At 39.3% G+C, this 25113-nt stretch overlaps 1 protein-coding gene across 20 annotated transcripts in view; it reads right to left on the reverse strand.

The window, feature by feature from the left end:
* tcf7l2 (transcription factor 7 like 2) overlaps positions 1–22094 on the reverse strand; it is a 186030-nt gene extending 163936 nt beyond the window's left edge. For 12 of the 20 annotated variants that reach the window (XM_078223290.1, XM_078223289.1, XM_078223283.1 and 9 more), the window contains exons 1-3: positions 21507–22029; positions 21119–21188; positions 20742–20866 (exon numbers count right to left, since the gene is read on the reverse strand). In XM_078223290.1, coding sequence (XP_078079416.1) covers positions 20742–20866; positions 21119–21188; positions 21507–21695 — 384 coding nt within the window. In that variant the 5' untranslated portion in view covers positions 21696–22029. Of the gene's footprint in view, positions 1–20741; positions 20867–21118; positions 21189–21506 lie in introns of all 20 variants that reach the window. The other 8 variants (XM_078223301.1, XM_078223294.1, XM_078223302.1 and 5 more) reach the window with 2 other exon arrangements.
* Positions 22095–25113: the final 3019 nt, after the last annotated feature.

The raw sequence follows: 25113 nt of genomic DNA on the forward strand, positions 1-25113 counted from the left end.
CTCTCTCTTCTCATCTCCCCACCCCCTCAAAAAATCCTCATTATCTGTAGAGCTCCAGAAACTCCTCAACCCCATTACACACATTTCTGAACTATACGATACAATGTCAGCTGGGTACAGGATACGATTTCAATCGCTTTGTTTTCAGGTTTTCTGCCTTTAACATCTGAAATATTTACTGAGATTCAGAGGGGAGCTAATTAAAACACTACACAATCAGTTGACAAACAGACGAACAGTAATAACATTTGACATGTGCTGGACAGAGGAACAATCTACAGGTGCTGTTTGCCACTGTTGATCGAAGAACAAAAGAGTAGCTGGTTTTGTTCTCTAACTTGCTGCCCAATACAGTTGTAGAACATGGAATCTGTGCTCAATATTCCTCACCTAACATGTTCCTGGGTCCAGTCAAATTGTCAAGAATCAGTGAATACAGACCAGGTACTATCCTCAAGCAATTTATGCTGGGTCACTTTCTTTCAGCCAGTAGAAACTGAAGGCATGTTTACGTTGATAGCATCTGTGCATCAGCTTTGCACATTTGCAGTGCTAACTCTTGACAAAATGCTGGGTCTACAATTCTGCCACTTAGATAAGGTAGCCAGTTTTAGCAGTGCAAATGCAAGGAAGTCGCATGTGGATGGTACTCTCCCACAATCAAACTAACAAACTACAATGGAAAATAATCCTACAAAGGCCAAGTAATGAAGCACAACACAAAAGGATTAAATTCCCTCCAATAATATTATACGAGAATCTTAACTTTTGCACGTACGAGAAGACAGCAGTCTGCACTTCCTGCAAAACAGTTAATATCACCAGCTGGAGTCACACTAAATCATACACAGGAGAGGTCACTGGCTCAATACATGCTCTGTGCCAAGTTGGATGATCTCAGCCAAGCCAGCAACTTGGAAGACAGAAAACAACACAAGAAATAGGAGTAGAAGACCATATGGTCTGTCAAGCCTGCTCCGCCATTCAATGTGATCATGGCTGATCTTGGGTTTCAACTGCATTTTCCCGCCTGCTCCCCATATCCCTTAATTCCCTGAGACACCAAAAATCTGTTCATTGCAGCCTTAAATGTTTTCAACAATGGTGCATACGCAATCCTCTGAGGTAGAGAATGCCTAAGATTCCCAACCCTTTGAGTGAACTAATTTCTCATGGCCCTCAGTCCTAAATGACTAGCCCCTTATCTGGAGGCTCCCTAACTGGCAGGCCTAATCTCTCAGCATTCACTCTATCAAGCCCTTTCGGAATTTTGCAGGCTTCAGTGAGCTTGCCTCTGATTTTTCTAAACTCCAGAGAATATAAGCCCAATTTACTCAGCCCATCATAATCCCCTCATCCCACGGAACAATTTAGTGAACCTTAGCTGGACCCGCCTCCACTGCCGGTACATCCTTTCTTAAATGTGAAGACCAAAACTTGACACAGCATTCCAGATGTGGTCTCACAAAAGCCCTGTGCAACTCGAGCAAGACTTCTTTATTCTTGTATGCCAATCCCCTTGTCTACATGCTCCTGGAGATGGACGGGGAAGGGGGGCTGTGGATAACAAGAGTTCCCACTCAAGTTACGATCCCAACAACCCTAACTTAAATCTGTGCATACACTGACTTCAGAGAAGACTATCAACTTTAATTATTGCTGCAATAATGAAATATCTATAGTGGTGGTCAATGCAATGATGTATTTCCAAATAAAAATGTGTACTAGACTGGATGCCTATAGAGAGAGTGGTAAAGGCCCAAGTCAGACAGCGCTCAATCAAGCTAATAAGGCATTTAGCATAATACAGATTAAAATGCTGAATATACCACCTCAACAGTCCAAAGTACAGCAACTTATTCTTTACTTATTTATATTAATTGATACAATGGGAAATATTTGGAATGCATGTCAAAACATTTTAAGCGGCTTCAAACAATCAATTAATTTAGGAGTGCAGTGACTGTTGTTACGTAGGAAACGTGTCATCCTTTCTGTATCCCCCACAGACCACAAATAAATTGGATGAATACGCAGTAAACGTATTTGCTATAGTACTGGATGAGTGAAGAACATTGCTGAACAGTGAAGAGGTTCCTGCTCTTCTACAAAACGTCATGACATCTTCACCATCCACTTGAATACGCAGATAGGATTTCTGTTTAATGACACCATCAACAATGCAAATCCCTAACACTAGCTCTGCAAATATAACCAATCACTCAAATTCAATAAACCCAAAACAGTATTTTACAATGGATTATAAAAATGGCAGGTAGTTATAAACAGCAACAGTCCAGGTATCCAGATAACTATCCCTTCAACTAATATTTTTTTTAAATGCCTTGATTGTCACACAATTAGATTTAGGAAAATCCTATTACACAAGAAAGGCTAGATAGATTGTATTCAGGCCCATAAAGTGCAAGTTGATGTATAAATTTTTACAAAAGGGTTTTCTAACTCTATGTACATAATAAACAGTGAATACATTTTTTTAAAATAAATTTATTAAAATAGGGGGAAGACAGTGGCATTGTGGTTTTGATTCTAGACCAGTATTCCAGGGTGATGCTCTGGGGACCAAGGTTCCAATCCAGCCACAGCAGATGGTGAAATTTGAATAAAAATCTTGAAATAAAAGTCTAATGCTGACCATTGTTGATCATCATAGAAACCCATTTGGTTCACTAATGTCCTTTCAGGAAGGAAATCTGCCATCCTCACCTGGTTTGGCTTTTGACTCTTAAATGCTCCCTCAAGGGTAATTAAGGATGGACAATAAATGCTGCCAGCCAGTGACACCTCATCCCATAAAAGAATTTTTTTTTAAAAATTAGCCTATAGTCTTGGGGTCCCCGGCGATGAAATTAGAACATAGAAATTAGGACTGGCACTTGGAATCATAGAATCCCTACAGTGCAGAAATTGGCCATTCAGCCCATCGAGCCTGCAACAACAACAATCCTACCTAGCTCCTATCCCTGTAACCCCACCTGCTAATCTCCCTGACACCAAGGGACAATTGAGTATGGCCAATTAACCCAACATGCACATCTTGGGGTATTATTTTTATATATAGGATGGGTATAGTTTATATATATAGGATGCATCTTTGCTACAGTTCTGGAAACTGTAAGACTTTTAAGTAAAAATCAATTAATCTTTGCTCTCATGGTTGCCCCATCTGAATCCCAAGCTTTAGGTTCCACTCCAGATGCCAATATTTACAACACAAACTGGGAACTTTTAGGAGCAGCAATACGCAATCCTGTATTATGTTTGGTGCTGGCAGTTTTGACACAGAGTAGGAAAATTCCTCATATCTTTGACGTGCAATGACCTTCATTTTGAATGATTGACTGTGGAGTTATTTCTGCAGATGTATTGACAATGCTAAGTTTGGCTCAGCTGCTGGCACCATCACCTCTGAATCACGAGATTGTTGGTTTGAGCTCTACTTCAGGACTTCAGCAATCCATTGCAGTGCTGAGGGAATGCTTCATTCATCGTTGCAAGCTCAGCACTTTAGATGAAGCATTAAGCCACGGTTCTTCTCTACTTCCTCCAACAAATGTTGAGAACCAGATGCACTAATGAAAGAGCGTTGGGATTTCTCTCCATTCCCTGCTCAGTTTTAACCAACCAATACTCCTCCAACCCCACACCCAATAAAAAATGGTTGTGCGGTCATTCACTAACACTATTTTTTGAATCTTGCTGTGTAAAAAATGAGGTTCTACACACTGGTTTCCATCTATATATAGTGTATGGAGGTATTTCAGATACTTTTGAAAAGTAATTAAATAAACATAAGTTTCAATGAATCATTCAAATTTTAGTCAGCATGAGTTAGAAACAAATATTACACCAGTGGAAATTAATACTGCAAAATACCAAGTTTTTAAAAATAAAACTACTATTGAATTTCAGCACCTGATTATGTTGTCTTAGGTTGGGCAATTTCAGTATAGCTGTTAGGGTTCCAAACTATGACAAATGCACATTGATCTGGCATGTTTTTGCCTGAGGTTTCTCCCCATGCTTTTGGTACTAATGGGGGAAGGGGCCAAGTGCTATTAGAGCTACTGTGTTCTCTCTACAGAGAAGGAACAAATACCAAAATGATAGCAGCCATGTTTTTGGACTGCTCATGACTTCATTTTTGTTGCTGTTCAAAAAAAAAAGCCAGAGACTTGCTTGGCAAATCTAACTTTCTATGAAGAACTGATCATGTCGTATGAAGCACCTCAAGATGTTTTCCTATAGTAAAAGCATCATCTAACTGTAAGCTCTTGTTAACAGTAGGAGTTCCAAATTGGATGTTTTTCCAATGAGTACGTATGTTTGTGTTTGTTTAAACACAAGACCAAGGAGGTGACAGGAATTGTCCCACTCTACTATACAACCTAACTTGACCAGATTGTTATACAAAAACATTAAACTAATTCACTACAAATTAGTTCCACATGACAATTATTAAAGAGGTCTCAAAACATTGAGGTTGTTTTTGTTTCAAATTATGCCAATTGATTGGATGATGAAGTGGTACATTCATTGAGTTCCTAATGAATAATGAGGAAGAAGGATCAATATTCACCAACATCATGGAGGAGTTAAACTCTATGAGTGCTATCACAAAGGCCACAGGCAGCTCTAGCGCAGAGCCTGAAATTCATAATGTAGCTTTCCAAATGTACTTGAAGCACAAAAATCTCAGAGAAACATATGGACTGTAAAAAAAAAAACCTGCACACACAATATTTTTTAAGAAATGAATACTTTGGTACAATTTTTGCACAAGATTAAGCCATAGTTCTCAATGAATTAACTTGCATTGAGAGATAAATTGATTGGTATCTTTTTTCATCATTACTCAAAACAGTAAGTCAGTTAACATGGACACTTTTCTTATACATCAATATACACGGAGGTTAATTTAAAAGCATGAGATGGGTTTGTATTAAACTATTTTTTCCAGTCATTGAGATTGCAGTAAAACTGACATCATAGCATCATCCAGTTTAAGGTTTGACAGAAACTTGCATAAAATCCTATCATACTTTCACAATTAGTGAATTAAACAGTCTAACTTTGGAACTACACCTGCATCACAATTGTTCTGATATAAAATGACTGAAAAATGCCACGCTCCAGTACTTAGAACACTATTACTAGCATTGGCAGGGCCCCTTTTTAGTGGGAATGTGAGTATATGGAGCCCGAGAAACAATAACCATTATTTATAGATATAGCCTTTAACACATTCTGGCTTTCAGGTAAGTTCAAAGATTCTACACTTTTGTATGTGTAAGTGCATGAACTACACAAATTTATTATGGTTATAAGGGAAAATGTATTAGCATCTGATTGCATGCAATTACTGGTCTCTATAGTAATAATCTTGTTCCTATAATTTTCAATTTAGGTTTTGAGCTCAATAACAAGTAATCACTGCTTATATATTACATATAAGCCCCTGCTTAATGTTATCATGTGCAAACAAACTCTGTTGCATCTCCCTATTACTCAGAAAACAAATAAAGCTTTTAGGAGAAGAGAAAAACCTCATCCCACTGGACAGAAGCAACTAAGTTGCAATACAATAACGAGAGAATCCAATCCTGTACATTGTTTCCATTGCAATTAACTAATTCGCAACTGAAGGGCAAAACTGTTGAGACATTTATTCCAATTTCCTCATCAAGTTAGGCAAGATTAGTTAGAAGACAGTGTAAAAATATCAATGTGAACGGCTAGATTTTATTTCAAAAGCATGGACGGACTCATCCAATGAATTGCAACCAGAATCAATTTAGTACAACTGGAAAAAACTGCAATGCCAGAACTTAGTTTGCAAAGGAACGACAACAGTAAAATGTCTAAAGGTTTTATTTTGCTGACAATGCAAAGTTAGTAGGTAAAAAAAAAGGGACATATTTAAAGAACATAATCTTTTAGAATTTTTGAATTGCAAGCATCAATTGCATGAGTAGTGAAATGGTACAGTGACTCATAAAGCAATTAACCAAGTGGCATTAGAAAGGCATGGTGGATTAAGGAAGTCATACAGTGGTCAGAGGACACGTAGAAAGTAACAGTGAGGATAATCACACTGTAGAGGGGATTTTTTTCTTTTAAAAAAGGTATATATAAATTGTTACCTGATGCTTAACAGTTCAAAAAACACCTGAACTTAAGTTACGATCTATGCCAAAGATTTATAGCAATCAGATCCCGACAGATATAAAGGATAAAATATACTCCCAGTGATTCTACCACTTGTAAAGGAGGGCAAAAATAATGCTGATCAAAATTTAAAACATATTAAAGAAAAATCAAACATTCAGCACTGCTCCTATCAATGTCTGCTCATCATTGTCATCACTGCACTAGACAACATTAGAAGATAAAGGCCATGTACATTCAAGATTCCTTCCGAGACGTTTCTCAGCTATAATTTAGAAGAGAATTAAAACTTGTTGCAAAAGTCAAGAAACGTGGAAAACCTCAATGCAAGGAACAATCTTAACTAGTCATAGATGATGGTAGGAATTTTTTATTGATTTGTAACAAGATTAAAATTTGGAGAAAGGAAAAGGACAGGCTGCATAACCTACATAATGTTCTAACGATAGAATAAAAGGAAGCTATATGGTTAAATTAAAAACAAGGCAAACAGGCAACAAAAATCACATTGTGTTTCTGCTTCACAAAAGCAAGAGAGAAACCAAGCACGTGAAAAAATCTCATGTTTCAGACCAAGCAGCAGGAAACGGAGCAAGCAACAGCTAATTACTACATACTAATTCCTTGTAAAACTCTCCAAATTGGACATTGGTGTTTTAAAATAATTAAGTTTTGTGTTAGTACCATTATTCTATTTTGGGCTACTGCAACTCCAAACTCAATAGGCCACACACCTTGACATTCACTCCAGTTTACATCCTGCAGGTAACTACACATTGTATGAAAAATTCCAGAGTATTTATTATTACAATGAAAGGAAGTCAGTACAGACAATTAATGTTAGCTGTGACTGCCCACAGTTCGAACAAGGCCTCTAAATGAACCTATTTTTCCTTCAAATTCCTGTATAGTAATTGAATCCTTAACTGTTTTCTTAAGGATTGGAGTTACAAAAACATCCAGCCTTTCTGAATCCATTTGTACTGAATAAGTGCACAGAACAAGATAGGGCTGAAATTAGGAAAAGGCAGACAAGAACCACACACATGGAAAACTCAGGATTATAACAGAAGTACACCCCCACCCCCCTTTGACAAACATGAATTTGAATCCCTCGTCCCTTTTCTTCTCATAGGTAGCCACTGGCTGGGGGAGGGGGGATTGTTCTAATTATTCTAACATTAACAGCAATTACAAGTACTACTCAAACACCTTTTGTTTCCTGTACAGCTTTTGCCAGCCTGAAATTCCTGTCCTAAGAATGCTTTCTCTGGAAGCTCTTTTCCCCTTCAGAAAGAAACATTAACAAGTTTCTGCCCATTTTATTCATGTCCCAGTGGCCCAATTGAAATTTTAATGGAAATTTGTCCAGGCTTTTCTTCCCAGAAAGCCAGTGCAGCCCTGGGCAATCCCTGTGGAGACGGAACCCACCGCCTGTCTGCTCCACTCATCCCCCCCACCCCCCAGCAAAGGAATCGGATACTGTCACAGAAGCAGCTCCACCCCACACCCCTCTCCTTCCCCACCAGGCCTCTGCAACAATCCAGGTGCCTATTCAACAGTTTGCACTGAGGTTTAATTTGAAAATTCCATGCATTTTCTTTGTCTGAACATTTCATTACTCTCCATTTAAAAACAACTCACAGGTTTCTCCACCACAGAACAACAGCAAAAAAAAAAAATGTATTTCACAGCCATGGTAATTTATCTTTCTGTGGCAATTTTATTGCTGCTTTCTGGTACTTTAAACTCAGCAGGCCACTGTTGCATTAAACCCAGGTCACTGTCAAATTTATCTCCAGTATTAATTGCCACAGTTCACAAGTTGCAAGCCAATTTAATTCTGCGGTTTTGTTAAAAGTTACTCGACTCTTTCAATGGCCTTAAAACCTGATCATTGGTCTACCATAGATGAGGGCATTCAAGTCCACCTTTGAAAGCTCCAAAAATCACTGCAAAAACGAGAGATGACTTGTATCCAGAGTATGAAATATGAACCGCCTGTGTGGGTGGTTGCCATTTTGAAATATGAAAATAAAATGACCAGAGGTAATTCACAGTAAACCATGCCACGTTAATCTACTTGTACAAAGATACCTTTCATCACAATAAACCCCAATAAAATCACCGTTGTCCCGATGCAAGGAGTTCATTTTCACTATGGCATCATCAGAATTGGCACTTTGGATTTCAGGATCATCCATCCAGAGCAAATCATCTTCCTGTCCATCCAGTGAATTCGACCGAATATTCCAGTTTCTGAAAGACCCAATGATGTTTGTGCACTAATAGCAGCACAGGATTTGATGACAAAACATCAAGTGGTGGCAGCGCACATATTTCCATTCTCAAGAGTTTTTTCTCATCAACCATCCATTCAGCGCAGACATGATTCTGGAATGGCTTGTTGAAGCACAAATCCAAAAACTAAACTAGAAATATTAAACCCCCTTGTATACCTGCAATGTGGTGTTATTTATTTGCAGGCAACTCAGTTGCATTAGTCTCTACATCTCACTAATAAACTGCATTCATTATGTAGGCCACCAGGACACCTATTCCATACACTACCAATCCGTAACTTCACTCCCATCCTCATCCATCCAATCGTCATCATGGGCATGCATAAAAGCTGCAAGGAACCCGATTTTTGTTTCTAAGTTTGAAATTTGCCATATCCTTTCATTTCTTCAGTCAGCCATTGAGACTGACCATCATGAATCTCACCTTCTCATTTTCTGTAGTATTTACTAGAACCTTTCCACTCCAAGTTTTGCTGGACATATCGAAATTCATGAATGCTGATGTGGCATTATGGGCACTCATTATTATTGCTGCCATCTAATGAAAAGCTGGAAGATGGTAATTATGGTAGAGTCCTTTTGGCAGTCTCTCAAGCGATCTTGGTCTCCTGTTGCAACACTACATAGTTTTGTTTCATAGAGCAAACTAGTTGTTTCTCTGATATCTTTGCTGGACTCGAGGCTTGATTTGGTCCACTTTTATATTGCATTTCAGGTGAAGAAGAAACCATTCTGACTGTTTGAGGACCCATTCCGATACATGCTTTTCATGATCAGGGCTGGGCCCTGTTCTCATGACAGATTTGATCTTGGGTAGCCTTTTCCAGTTTCACACTAGTTTTTCACTAACAACAATTCCCCTCACTGCAGCAGTTATTTGACAAGTTAAGCAACATTCTGATTTTTAGCTTGAAATCAGCTTCATCCTTGAAACCCAATGGGGTTTTCCCATGCAGGTTGTGGTGTTACTGGGATAGGGAGGAGGAGAAGGCCTGGGTAAGATACTCTGTTGGAGAGTTGGTGCAGACACGATGGGCTGAACAGTCTCTTCTGCACTGTAGGGATTCAATGATGATTCCATGGGCTTTATTGGAAGACGCATTTGGTTTGCAATGCAGGGTCTGCTCTGTTTGAGCGCATCTTAAACTCCTTCACAGCACTAGCTACTTACACGAACGCTTAAGCCCAGTTAAAGTTAAGTGAAACATGCCTTTGTGGGGTGAAAAATTGAGGCTGACTACAATTGAGAATATAGCCTTACTGAAATGAAAGGTCAACTTCTACACTGAGTATATGTAAAAATATAATTTTGGGGGTCAGAAAAATTGAGTTCTTTTATCACAATGCACCTTATTTGCTGTGATCTAAGGTAGGTGCATTCAAGCTTATATCTTTAAATATGCACCGATCTTATGACCTTCACCGTTATTTTAAGGTGTCCATGATCTTGCCTCACTTACATCAGCAATCTCTATCTTCAGCACATCCTTGGATTCATTCTCCACTGTTGTGATGTATAGGTACAGCAGGCAGTAAAGAAGGCAAATGGCCTTCATAGCAAGAGGATTTGAGTATAGGGATAGGGATGTTTTGCTGCAATTGTATAGGGTGTTGATGAGGCCACACCTGGAGTATTGTGTGCAGTTTTGGTGTCCTTATCTGAGGAAGGATGTTCTTGCTATTGAGGGAGTACAGCAAAGGTCTACCAGGCCGATTACTGGAATGGCAGAACTGTCATATGAGGAGAGACTAAATTGCTTAGGATTATATTCACTGGAGTTTAGAAGAGTGAGAGGGCATTGCATTGAAACTTATAAAATTCTAACAGGGTTAGATTTAGAAAGAATGTTCCCAATGATGGGGGAGTCCAGAACTAGGGGTCACAGTTTAAGGATAAAAAGGGTAAACTTTTTAGAACTGAGGGTGAGGAGAAATTTTTTCACCCAGAAGGTGGTGAATGTGTGGAATTCACTACCACAGAAAATAGTTAAGGCCAAAACATTGTGCGATTTCAAGAAGGAATTCGATATAGTGCTTGGGGCTAAAGGGATATGGGGCGGGGGAAATCAGGATATTGAATATGATCAGCCATGATCAAAATGAATGGCACAGCAGACTCGAATGGCCTACTCCTGCTTCTAATTTCTATGTTGTACTCAATCCCGATTCTCTATATTTCTCACTATCAGAAAGTCTCAGAAAACAGTTATGCCCACAGCCTTGTGGAATAAAATCACAAACACAAGAGGCCAGGATTTGATTCCCAGCGGTGCGGAATTTGCTAATCTCAAACTAAGCAACAGGGTTGCAACAATCTCATTCCCATTTAAGTTGGGAAAAGAAACCAAGACAAGATACTTGCTTCAAATTTCTATCATATTTCTAGAAAGTATGCATATCATGTGTATTTGGATACCCAGTTATATTGTGTGTGGATAGACTACCTGCCAGTAAAACATAGCTTGCAGACACATTACACAGTTATCCGGGTGAAGAACAGCAAGACTTCAGAAAGAGTCAGAACCTCAGGTTGTTAAAAAGTCTAACTACCAGACTTTGAACAACTAATTTGTACTGGTCTTCACAGTGGAAGACACAAAGCATCCCAAGAATTGTAGAAAATCAAGAGGCAAAAAGAAAGGGAGGAACATAAAACAATCAAAATCACTTGAGAAAATGTCCTTAAGAAAATAATGGAACTAAAGATTCAAGTCCACTGGACCTCATGGCCTGCATCAGAGGGCCTTAAAAGAAGTTGATGCTTTGGTTGCAAACTTCCAAAATTCTGGAAAAACCTCAGTGGATTGGAAGACCTAAATGTTGCATCAGTATTTAGGAAAGGGAGACAGAAAGCAGACCAACTGACATAGTTTATTAATGTCAGTTGCTGAGAAAATACTAGAATCCATCTCCACATCATTATAAAGGAACTAGTGAACTTAGAAAATCAAAGCACAATCAGACAGAGTTAATATGGCTTTACGAAATTGTGTTTGACAAATTAGTTTGAGGATAAAAAAGCAGGGTGGCTTGAGGAGCATGCAGATGTAGCTTATTTGGATTTCCAAAAGACAATATAGTACCATGTAAAAAGGTTAATGCAGTGGCACAGTGGTTAGCACTGCTGCTTCACAGCACCAGGGTTCGATTCCCGGCTTGGGTCACTGTCTGTGCGCAGTCTGCTCGTTCTCTCCGTGTCTGCGTGGGTTTCCTCTGGGTGCTCCGATTTTCTCCTACAATCTGAAAGATGTGCTGATTAGGTGCACTGGCCATGCTAAATTCTCCCTCAGTGTACCTGAACAGGCACCTGAGTGTGGCAACTAAGGGATTTTCACAGTAACTTCATTGCAGTGTTAATGTAAGCCTACTTGTGACAATAATAAATACACTTTAAAGCTTACAACTCAGGGTTTAGGAGTGATAAATTAGTATAGAGAGAACATTAGCTAACTAATAGGAAAGGGAGAATCAGATAAGTGGCTAATTTCCTGTTTGGTAAACTGTAACTAGTGGTGTGCCACAACCTCAACTATTTATGACCTATATTAATAACATGCATGAAGGGACACTATTTGTGATCAAATTTACTGAAACAAAGATGGGTGGGAAAGTAAGTTGCAAGGAGAATACAAAGGGATATAGATGGGGTAAGTTAGTGGGGAAAAGATTGGCAGATTAAGTATAATGTAGGAAAATGTGAGGTTGTTCACTTTAGCAGGAAGAATAGAAAAACAAGATAATATTTAGATGGAGAGAGACTGCATAATTTAACAGAACAGAGAGATCTAGGTATCCTTGTACATGACTTGCAGGTACAGCAAATAATTAGGAACGTAAATGAAATGTTGGCCTTTATTGCAAGCAGGGTCTGCTAAAGCCGTACAGGAAATTGGTATGGCTACACCTGAAATATCTTGAAAAGTTTTGGTCTCCTTACTTAAGGTTGGATATATTTGCATTGGAAGCAGTTCAGAGAAGGTTCACTATGTTCCTGGGAAGAAGGGTGTGTCTTAAGGAAGAAGAGCAGAGCAGGTTGGTCCTTGACTCACTGGAGTTTAGAATAATGAGAGGAGATCTTCTTGAAACATACAAGGTTCGGAAGGAGCTTGACAAAGTAGATGCTGGGAGGATGTTTCCCCTCGGTGGAATCTAGAACGAGGGGACGGAGTTTCAAAACAAGGGGCCTCACATTTAAGATGGAGAGGACGTCGCGTTTATTTCCACAGAGGGCCATTCGTCTTTGGAATTCTCTTCCACAGATAATAGTGGATGTTGGCTCATTAAATATATTCAAGGCTGAGTTAGACAGATTTTTGATCAACAAGTGAGTCAAGGGTTATGGGGGCCAGGCAGGAAAGTGGAGTTACGGCCACGATAAGATCAGCCATGATCTTACTGAATGGCGGAGAAGACTCGATGGGCTGAATAGTCTGCACATGCTCCTGTTTCTTATTTTGCATTCACTGAAAACTCATTGTTTTTCATGATTATGTTACACTTGCATTTTTTTTTGTATAATCATAGGCTGCCCACAATGAGTCCAAAATATTTTCTGAAAAAGATTTTCAGCAACTAATATTTCTACTGTACCCAAAAAAGGGATTTGACCAAATGCAGCAATTTAGTTCAAATCCACCCAATTATGTTTCACCACTGAGCTGTCCCATGACTGCATTATTATTTTACTTCAATATTTGCGCATTTCCCAAAAGACTGAGCTCTCTTGATTTTTCTGCCCACAGCTGTGAAACAAATTAGAAAATAGGAGTAGGCCATTCAGCCTTCAAGCCTGCTCCGCCATTAATAATGATCATGACTGATCATCAAAAACCAGTATCCTGATCCGCCTTCCCCCAATATCCCTTGATCCCTTTACCACCAAGAGCTATATCTATAGAAAAAAGTGAACCAAGTTTGGATTGCACAGTCCAAGTAGTGTTCAGATTTCCCAGCATGCAACAGCACAATGCTGTCATTTTTAACAAAAGGATGCTTTTCTTTAGACCATAGCACCTTATGCACAGTAGCTTTTCCCTAAATAATTGTGAAAAGCGACCGTAGGCTTTACATGACAGTTTTAAAAATGCTCCCAAGAGAAAAAAGTGATTATGTACTTGCTGCAACATGTTTGATGCTTTACAAACTTTTATAAAGTACATTAAGCTGAGGGAGAGGAAGGATGTGAATGTGGATTTTTCTCAAATAGAATGCAGCCAACTGATCATCTCCTCCACCAGGCAAAAAGAGTTAAGAAAGTCTCCAACTTATCAGGTGCAACGCCACTCACAGCATCTAAAAAATGTGGGTAACAGAATCACAACACCCAAATCATAAATTAAATCCTGTAGACTTGTCTAGGACACATCAGAAAGCTTCAGAATACAACTCACTTCATTCAGGATTTCAATATTGGGAGAACTGGTCAATGTATCAGGCACAGAAATTACTCCCTAAAGAACCATAAAAACCAAATAATCTTATGGATCAAAATAAAATTCTGGTTTTGATCCATAGCCTGTATGGAGTTCATTTCAGCCAAAGATCCAAGTCAGCTCCAAAGCCCATGGTTTAAGGAAAGAATATATTAGCGAGGATGCCCACTGTTGATACTATATAGCAACCCCAACAAGAAGCGAGTAAGGTCCCCAGGGGATGATGCGATCAGGTGCTGCTGCAATTCCCTTTACAGCTGAATAGTTCACTCATATTCACTGTCAAGACTCAGTAATAGACAAGGATGACACCCAAGCAGAATCTTATCCACTGAAAAGATTTTCAACTTTAGTTGGACAGACAGGAAAAATACTAGAGGCTATCATTTGCATGACAAGTACAAGACATGTACAGTAATGCCAGAACTAGGTTAGCATGCTTCTATTTGCACTTCCAAAAAGGATAAAACAAACCATACGGCAGAGAGGTCCAATCTAGAGCCATATTTACCCTTCCAAACTCTAACAATCCAAGCCCTCGAAATCCAGGTAACGTGGTTTACATTTGTGTGCATATTTCTTATGCTAGACTGTTCTATTTGAATTATGTGGACCCAAAGATTTGGAGATGCCTGTTTTTAGTGCTGCTGCATTATTAGTGTGTAAATCGTAAACCAGAATGAGATCTGCCGGTATACTCAGGAACAAAGTCAAGCAGACTTCATGCTACGCACCTATGTGCCCACACAAATAGATAGCTGGGCACGTGAGCTATGAAGAGACCTGCACATCTAAGGAAAGAGCTCAAGTATCAGAGAGATTACACATAATCAATTTGCTCCTTCCCCTTTTCAAATTGGACATCAGCTTGCTGATGGCCTTCAGCCGGTGTGGCACAAGTGCAGTTCTTAGAAGTTATTTTTGTTTTTCTCTCCATGTCACAGATCACCGCAGATTTATTTCCAGATGAAGGCAAAGGCGGCAAATGAAATGTTGGCCTTTATCACGAGAGGGATGGCGTATAAAAGCAGAGAGGTCATGCTACAACTGTACAGGGTACTGGTTGGAGGCCGCACCTAGAGTACTGTGTACAATTTTGGTCCCCTTATTTAAGAAAGGATATATTAGCTTTGGAGGGGGTACAGAGAAGGTTCACCAGGTTGATTCTGGAGATGAGGGGGTTAGCTTATGAGGAGAGATTGAGTAGACTGGGCCTGTACTCATTGGAGTTTAGAAGGTTATGGGGAGATCTTATAGAGACATATAAGATAATGAAGGGGCTGGACAGGGTAGAAGCAGCGAGGTTATTTCCACTTACGATGGAAACAAGAACTAGGGGGCATAGCCTCAAAATACGGGGGAGTCAACTTAGAACAGAGTTGAGGGGGAACTTCTTCTCCCAGAGGGTAGTGAATCTTTGGAATTCTCTGCCCAATGAAGCAGTAGAGGCTACCTCGTTAAATGTGTTTAACGAGATAGATAGATAGATTTTTAACCATTAAGGGAATTAAGGGTTATGGGGAACGGGCGGGTAAGTGGAACTGAACCCACTATCAGATCAGCCATGATCTTATTGAATGGCGGAGCAGGCTTGAGGGGCTAGATGGCCTACTCCTGCTCCTATTTCTTATGTTCTTATGTATACCAATCCCACTCTCTAGCTTTGTAGCCATTGGCTTTCTGTTCCTGCTGTCAGATATAGGGCAGAGGACAAAGAAGCATCTAACTTTATTGTGCAACTCCCAATTATCCACCAGCATCCAGAAGCTCACATATCAAACTGTAGCCTATAGACTCAACAAGTCATCTGTTTCTACACAAGACTCAGCTGGCCTTTATTGGCCAAGTGAAAGACAATGGTCAAAAATAATTGATTCTTTTTCCTCACATAAAATGTAAATGTTCCCGCCAATCCATCTTCCACCCTAAAAAAAACATTGGAACCATCTATCAATCTGCTAATTCCAGTCAGTCAGACTGAATATTCGCCACCCACTAACAGTTCATCCAAACCAGTTATAAAAACTTTGAGAAAGAAAAAAAGAGAAACTGATCCCAACATTCTCTGCTCCTCCCCAGAAAATGGAACATTCACTATAATGACCAGGAAATATATCACATTTAAACATTCCATTTCTATTAGGTTGATCCAGTGTCACTTTGCTTTGACTTTCATCCCTGCATCCAAAAAGGTTTTTATGATTTTGTTTTTTTGAAAGGAAGTTTGATGCTGAACCCAGTTGTGTGGACAAGAGACACTAAGTAAAGGAGAACTACGTCAGCAACTGCATTCTTTATTTAAAAAAGGGATACTTTTAAAAATTTCACTCCTACTCCTTTAAAAGAAAAGACAATAGCGACAAACAGTACAGATCACCCCATCCTCACCCGCCAAAACCTATTCAGACTTAATCATTAAGAAAACTCCTGGTGTTCCAAATTTAGTTTGTAAATATTTACAGCATGAATAGTCTTCCCATTTGTTGATCACTGCTGAGAAACCTCACCATCCTTTACATCTGCATTTCATTGACTTAAATTTACCACATGTTGAGATGGGAGCGGTCTCAAATCCATTTGAATCACTGCACAAATATGCAAGTGATTTATTGTTTCTTTTAAAATTGCACTGGTTTAGTTGGACTCCACTTTTTGTGCAAATTACTCTTTCTGGTCGGGTAGGCCATGAACAATCAGTGCAGACTAATTAGACTCTCAACATACCCTGCCCTGCTAATGCCTTCCCATTCCAAAAGCAAAACACCAAAACATATGCTAGAACTGCTCATATACTGACACATCAGACATACAGAAAGAGTCTGATGTGGTGTTAAAGAGCTCATTCAGCACCATAAACCCCCCAGAGATGGCAATTAGGAACAATTAACATATGCAGCCACAGCACCGAATAGGAGACGTTTACTAAATCTCACACACCTGGAAGCAAGGCAATAACCAACTCTTTGCCACATGCTATTAAAACCCTATATAAACACACTTAATCCAGATTACAATTCTTGGTGTGTTTAGAGTTAACCTTCTACATTGAAAACAGCAAACTACAAATAAACAATACTGCAAAGGAATTATGAAACTGCATTTTTAATCCCCCCCCCCCCGCCCAGTTCGTTGTTTTCCAGCACCAGGTCCCACTCCCAACATCTTCTTGGAACATGGCATCAAGTATTTCAACATTCATAAAAGACACAAGCCATAAATACATCGCTGCAGATTTATGACTATGTTGCAATCGCTAGCCAAGGGTTTGAGGGCATGTGTCTTTCTGATAGCTTGTCAAGGTGGAAATCTGGCTTAACAGTAGCTGTGGAATTTAGCAGAGGAAACTTCTCACACACTAGTCCAGACTAAAGCATAAAAAGTAAACAACATTTCCCCTGCAATCTCAGGGATTTAAAATCCCACGAAACAAACAATTGCTGCGTGAGAGTTAAATGTGGCCCTCAAAAACTGAACCAGCCACTGCAGAAAACATTTATTGGACAGCTGGAAAATCTCCTCCAACTTTCGTCATGGTACAGAAACTTATGTTCTCACAAATCTCTGCAGCTGTCAATCCCAAGCACATCATTCTAAACATGATTACTTAGCTAGTTTAGCAGTTTCAATGCATTTTCATTTCAGACCACATCAACCCTTTCCTTGCGACTTCTGTAAACTAAATCTAGATATATGGTTTAAAATAGTAAGAGGCGAGCCGAGGAAAAATGCACAAGGCTATGATGTCTTACATCGTAATGCTACCTTTCAGGCAGGAATTACCCATAACATTTTAAAAATAGGAAGAGTTAAGAATTACACGTTCTATTTCAAAAAACGCAAAAGTACAGAATTACGTGACTCTTGAAATCATGACTGGCAAAGATTTAATGCGACACAGACATGAATTCATGCAAACCCTCAAAAACTTTGTTTTCTTGTTACAGTGCTGTTTCCAAGTCTTTTTTTTTAAATGGAAACGTCACTTTGTGGAATGCTTCCACATAATTCCATATACACAGAAGAAAATTCTGTGCTTGACCAATATTGTTTCATTTTCAGTTCAACTTGCCTCAAGCATAGTTCCAAAGGAACAAACACATTCTACTTGTTTCCTGTTACCATAATAAAAAAGCTTATAGTGAAATATCCTTCGTAAATATGTTCAAATCATTAAGTACTTAAAATCATCTTTCTTCAGAAAAAAAGTAAACAAAATGAAATCACCATTCGTCATCTACAAAGTCAATGGCCTTGTTATGACAATAATATTTATTTTAAATGTTACCAACAAATCTGTCACAGCAATAGCTGTAATTGACACACAGATGTTTGACTAAAGGAACAGATCAAATATTTAGAAATGAAAAGGCCTCATAAGTAGCTGCTGGCTAAGACCCCTGTAAATGGAAAGTTCTTAAGATTACGTATTTGACCTGTACATTAACTGCTCGTCATAAACATTTTGTACATGATGCACAAATCTCCCAATATGAAAGGCCAGAAACACCTGTCCTGTTCATTGTGATAAACATTTTATTGCTATTTAAAACATAATGGACTGTGTAATGATAAATAGTTTTGCACTGTACCCAGAAAAAGGGTACGTACCACATGGAAGCACACTGTTGTCCAATGTGCAGGAACGGAGATCATCTACCTCTCTATGAAGCAACCCAACATAATTTCATTCAGGTTCTATTTGCTTTTGCCCACTGCCCCATGCTGGCAATATACGTAATCTCGGCTGAAAACTAGCATTAAAAATGTTACAACACCAAAATTACAGTAGTAATTAACATAATCATAAATGTCTCATCTAGTTCCTCCAACATAATGTACAGACTGTGTCAAAACTAGACATTTAATTATGATACTACTTGTTGGGTTGTTGGAGAGCAGTACAATCTAATACATTATTCAAAAGACACAGCAAACATAAAGGCCTGCAATTTATGTACATGGGCAAATTTTAGACAAAGATCTAAACAGTTTCTTTACCCAATGCGCTACACTACATGTTGGTCTGACAAATGGCATTAAGTCTATTTTCCAATTTTACAAGTCAGCGTGTGGGCTAATGCTTTAACCGACAGCATGCAAGAATGGTGGACCAGCTACTATTTGTGAACACAGATAGCCTTTCCAAAACAGACAAAACATTCCACATTTTTACTTGAATAATTCCAAGATTCTCTACAGTGTTGCACTTGCTGTGTTCCCTTTAAACCTTAAAACAGATCTTTTCAACCGAAAGGGGAACTAAACTTTAAGAACTGGATGTTAAACCAAACAAAGCTGAAATGAACTAAATGAATCACTATTTTGTTTTAAAATCTCTCTCTAAAATATTTTAAATGAATGGAAGCAACCATAAACACCACCTATACTCAATCCTGTTGAGATCTTAAAAAAAAAACAATCCAATTATAGAAAAAAACTAATGTATCTTAAATTACTATTTAGACCAATAAAATTTCACACTGCAAAAAAAATCAATTATTTCCTAGCTGCAGTGAATTCGACAAATGTTGCACAAAATCCGACGGTTTTATTAGCAAAGTGGGTTCAAATCAGGATTTATGAAACGGAAAGTCAAATCATTTTGAAAGCTTCTACTTGGGTGAGCAAACAGAATGACTCCGGTTTTCAAAACTGCAACTGGACATTCAGATTAGCATTTTCAGAATCCTTCTCAATAAACGTCTCCCTCACACCAGCAGCTCTTTCCCTGAATATCCAGCACGGAGATTAAATTAAAACCGCCAGGTTTGGGGGGGGAGGGGGGGGGGTGGTGCAAGAGAGAAATGTTAATAATATTGCAATGTAATCCACGTGGTGGGGATTTTCAATCCGAGTACAGAATAATTTCAGACGTCGCCTGTTTAAAAGTTTATCCCCCCCCCCTCCCCTCTAGATTATTTCACGTGACTCTTGATACCATTTCGGGGCTGCCGGGGGAGTTGACAGTTCCAGAAATCCGTGGTGGTAAACTGGGAAGCAGCGTTTTTTTTTAAAAAGCCCATCGAGTCGAGCAAATTAGCCCCAATCGCAACAGTAATGTCCCGCTGAGCTCCCCATTGTATTGCATGACGACCTGTAAAATTCTACATTTCCAATGCAGTTCAGGTTTTACAAAAGGTCTGACTGTCTAATTGGAATGCCATGAAAACAAAAGAATGCAAAAATAATTCGCCTTCCTCAAGTTACTGTAAAAAGGTGGTCAATAAAAGCTACAGCTTTTAAAACACGCCTTGTTTTAAAGCTAGTTTGTAATAAAAAGCATACACACACACACAGGATATTTCTGCTGGGGAGACTTTAAAAAAATAATCCGTCTTTATAGGGGCTAGATATCCCATCCCTCCCCGCCCCCCCCCCCCTCAAAACAAATACAAATTACATACAAGTGGCAACTGACAATATAAACTGGGAATGTCATCCACTTGTTGAAAGGGGGGGGGCGGGAGAAGAGTTATGATAGCACCCAGTTGTAAAAAATAACTTTTTTTGCAAGTTCACCTCGTCCCAATCACAGGCACCCAGCGAAGGACAAACTCTACCAACACACACGGCACAGGGTTTTAGTTACCAGCCTCAAAGATTTTTTTCCTCCCCGCTCCCCCCCCCCAAACCAGCTGCCTTTTAAGACGAGAAAATAAGGGAAAATTAAACAGTAGGGCGCTGGTGCAAGCAAAAAAGTGTTTGTGCGTTATCGTTTTTATTTTTTTTTAAACAAAAAGAATTACTCCATAAACATAACATGCGTACTTTTCCTGCTCTTTTTTTGCGAGACTTCAAAATGCCAAAAAAAACCTACCGTCCTCGCACTGGGAGATAAAGATCCATTGGGAAGGTAAGGACTTGCCAGGTCAGGGATCATAATAAATGGATAGCCAGGGTACGGTGGGCCCTTGAACAACCCTCCATCTTGCCTCTTTGCCGCTAGGTCAAGAAACATGGCGGGGAATGAGAGAGAGGAAAAGAAAAAAAAAGTTAGGGATCAAACTTTTCTCAACATACTTTATGCAACAAAACACTTCACCACGGCCGCTCCCGACACAAGGAGAGACATTTGTGTGAGGGAGAAAAAGGGGGAGACAGAAGGGCGAGGAGTGAGGGAAGGGAGAGAGGGGAGGTGAAAGATTTTTTTTCTACCAAAAAAAAACTTTTTTGTTTCTTTTCCGGCCAACTCACCTTCTTCTAAACTCTCTCTGGATTTGTCCCGAAAAGTTTCTGGCTGCCGAGGCGGCGGCCGCCTTTCCGCCTTAAGAGGAACATGGTGGATGAGAGAGAGAGAGAGACACAAAGTCACAAGAGTTTGGATTATTCATCAGGTTGCAACATTATAATTGAACAGAAAACACACACAAAAGTATCCTGGGGGTACACAATCGTATTTTTTTTATTGCGTTACAATATAAATCCACCCCCTCCCTTTCCTTCTCCAACCAACCCCCCCCCCCCCCCAAAACCACTTTTCTCCCCACCGCCACTTTACCTCAGAAACAACAACAACAAAAAATAAAACTAGAACAAAACAAAGGAGATTGTGTTTTTTTTCTTATTTTATTTCGCCGCTTACCTCGGAGTCTGAGGAACTGTTTTGGTTGGTCTCTGACTCGTTTACTAATGAAGACTTGACGTCTGCTAAATCCCTTTCTGCTGAAGCATTCTCCGAGATCTTTTCTTCCTGCTCTCCTTCATCTTTAAAAGAAATCATTTCATCATTGGCCCCCAGATCGTCGCCGCCACCGCTGTTTAGCTGCGGCATCTTTTTTAAAAAAAAATTTGCGCCTTTTTCCTCAAAAAAAATTATATATAAAGTGATCGACTTGATGCAACTCGTTGGGGAGGAAAGGGGAGGAGGAGGGAGGGGGGGGGAGGGAGGGAGTGTTGGTGAGGGGGGGGTGTGTTGTTAATCCGTTGTTTTTTTTCTTTTTTCCCCCTCTCTTCTTCTTCTTCTTCTTGCCCCCCTCACTATCTGTGAGTGAGTAAATAAATCGCAGGAGCGGTAATTGTTAGTGAAGGCACGCCGAGGAGCCCGCTCTCCTGCTCGGACTGAAGTTGTTGGAGACTCGGCGGCGGCTGCTTCACTTCAAAGGCTCGCCGCTGTTTGATTGACACTTTGATTGACAGGGAAAGCTCCACAGCCTTGTCCCGCTCCCAAACTAATGAGATGCACAAGCGGGGCAATACGTACAGAGTAATGAGGAGGGACTTACATGACGTCTGCATCAATAAATTAAAAGGCAACAGAGAGAGAGAGAGGGGAGAGAGAGGGAGCGAGAAGGAGAGGGGTTGGCTGAGTCTTTTAGTGTTAATCAAAAGCCCTTGAACTTGATTTCCACAATCTTTTTTATTTTGCTGTTGTTTTGATCTTCCAACTTTTTTTTAACTCCACTTTATGCATCAAGGGTTTTCCAACTCCATTCTAGTTTTTTTAAATACTAGTGTCATATTGCAATCGATCTTGAGATATATATTTATACATATATAGTGAATCAGTTTCAAAGTCGACACACCTTTACATGTGCTTGGCCTGACCAGTTCTCCACTTGCCCATTCTAAATAAATATTAACAATTTTGTAAGTGGCATGCATTGTTTTTTTATTGTTGAGGTGGTCTGGTTAATAAGTATGCAACAATATCATTCCTTCTCCTGGTCCATATATATATTTAAAAGTGTTTAAATCTGCTACAATTATTTCTTCACCAAAACTGCCGGCACCGTGACTTTTAACATGTTCAGCAAATATAAAACACGCTGGTAATGGTCATTTTATCAATGAACTAAACCGGGCGAAGCGGTGGGAAATCTGCTGTGCCGGAAAGTTTGGATCTGCCCGCACCATTATTCTGAGTTCCATGCACGTGTGCGTTTACGAGGTAGAACCTTTAAATGTTAATTGAAGCATGGTAGCTCCTGTAAATTGAAGTTCATTTGCACCGGGACACGTGCAACAAAATATCACAAGACCACTCTCTGAGGAGCTTCAAGAGTTTTCAGATACACTGTATGGATGTGCATCGTTTCTGCAGCTTATGCAATGTGAACCTTCATTTAAAATAAAGCTACATTTGAGAATGGGCAATATAATCGAGTAGTTTTGTGCATAAACGCATTTACCTAAAAAAATGTATTATTTTCTAAATAGATCAATAACATAAAAACACAATAAATTTAATATATTCCATACATAGCACGACCACTATTTTTACACATTTTTGGTTTAAAATATTTATGTGATGGTCAATTATTTATTTTCTGCCCTTTTATTAAAGCAGCTTATGAATGAAATGTGCATCAAATGAGCATGCTGTGTATAAACTGTACGGGGAATTAACATCTCTACATCTCCTTTGATTCGGGCGATTACTAACGCCTCTGCAGCCCGATACAAAAGGGATCGCTTTTTACTTAGCTATATTAAATCAGCACATGCACGTTATAAAGCATTGCAAAGACAAAGGCAAGATTTGCATCCTTATGCAACTGTCTTTCAACTATTATTAAGCCATCATTGATGTGTGAAAAATTGACGTTCTGTAAGAGGACTAATAGTGGAGGAGGGATTCGAGGTGGAGTTGCTGGCACTTTGATCTTTGATCGGCAAATTCCCATTTTTCTTTGAGTGACTATATTTGGTAAATCAGATTTCTACTCCACGTGTTGTGGGGAGTTTAAAAAAACTATCGCTACTTCCGGGTTTGGGAGGGGGGAGCCCACACTGATAAATGACGTTTGATTATTTTTCGAAGTATATTAATTGTAATGGTATTTTCTCAATTTATTAGCGTTCTCAAACCTGGGTGATCGACTGTATGTGTGCTGTAAAGTGTTATAAATATTAAAGTGCGCGAATCTCACGCGGTAAATAACTAGTTTTACCTTTGAGATTATTTCCACAATTCATTTATTTTGCACTGTAAAAATGTTGATATAAATATTTCTCCCACTAATATCCATTAAAACGTTTCCATTGAAGATGAAAAATAGCATCAATGTCAACACGCACCTTAATTAATTAATACTGTACTAATGTGCATTATTAATGTTGATAGGTCAAAACCATGTCTGATTTGAATATACCACAGAGAAAACCTATGGTTAACATTGCTATAATAAGAGGATTGTTATATTTAATTGGCCCGTTATTTTTTATTTAAGCATAATGTTTTCACAGTTTATTGTGTCCCTGGCGGCAACCAACCAGAAAGGGTCATGACACGAACATTGGAGAGATTGGAAAAAATAGGAAAGGACATGGAGCAGATTAAGCGCAACACACGCAGATACCAGGCTGAAGCGTCTGCTCATCTTCAATAGGGAGCTGTGGGCTTGCTGGAGGCATGGCATGCATTAGGGGATTTTATCAGGAACATCAGGACTGCAACTTTCAAAAAAAACACTTGCAAAAAATTTTTTAACACAAACGGGCGCGCACACACAGGCACGGATCTAGAAACACACAGGCACACACGGATCTAGAAACACCTTATCCAGTAGTAGACTGGAGATTCAGCAAGGTGACATCTGCTCTCTGGCGATCTCTGCTATATCTGGGATTCTGCGCCATTTGGTTTACTCACCCTGATACAGAAAGAAAAGTTTTATTGAACACCTATCTTCGGCAGCAACACCGTGATTTTTAAAAAATAACTAATCCTTATATTAGCCTGACCCGTTTCCAGCGGCAAGTTGTGATCACACCTCAGACGCATGTTAAATATCAGAAGCAAAACATGATTCATCGTTATGAAAACGCTACACAGATTAGCTTTGATGCACAGATTGTTTACACTCTTACTGTATATTGATCTGTTTGTATTGATTTTGCTCTGTTGCCCAAGACGACGCTGAAGTTCCCGCTATTGCTTTGAGAGGTGTGGGAGGATTAAAAGAAGTCTGAAGTTTCGGCATTTGCTAAATATAAAGTACCCTCGGTCCCAAGATGTTTAATTAGTAAAACAAATTGTGCATTTCATCGTAAATAATCATGACATGTTTGTAGAAGAGGTTACTTCGATAGCCCGATGTAGAATAAGCGTGCATAATTATGCACAAAATATTTCATTATTAATTGTGAGACATTGAGGCAAAGTGAATGCGGAGCTCTGAAGTTTCAGCCAATTCCGACAAAATCGTTTGCGGCACTGTGGTGCGATACTTACGCGAACTGTTGCAACT

Source organism: Mustelus asterias, chromosome 11 (genome assembly GCF_964213995.1).
Source record: "Mustelus asterias chromosome 11, sMusAst1.hap1.1, whole genome shotgun sequence".
Lineage (NCBI taxonomy): Eukaryota > Metazoa > Chordata > Chondrichthyes > Carcharhiniformes > Triakidae > Mustelus > Mustelus asterias.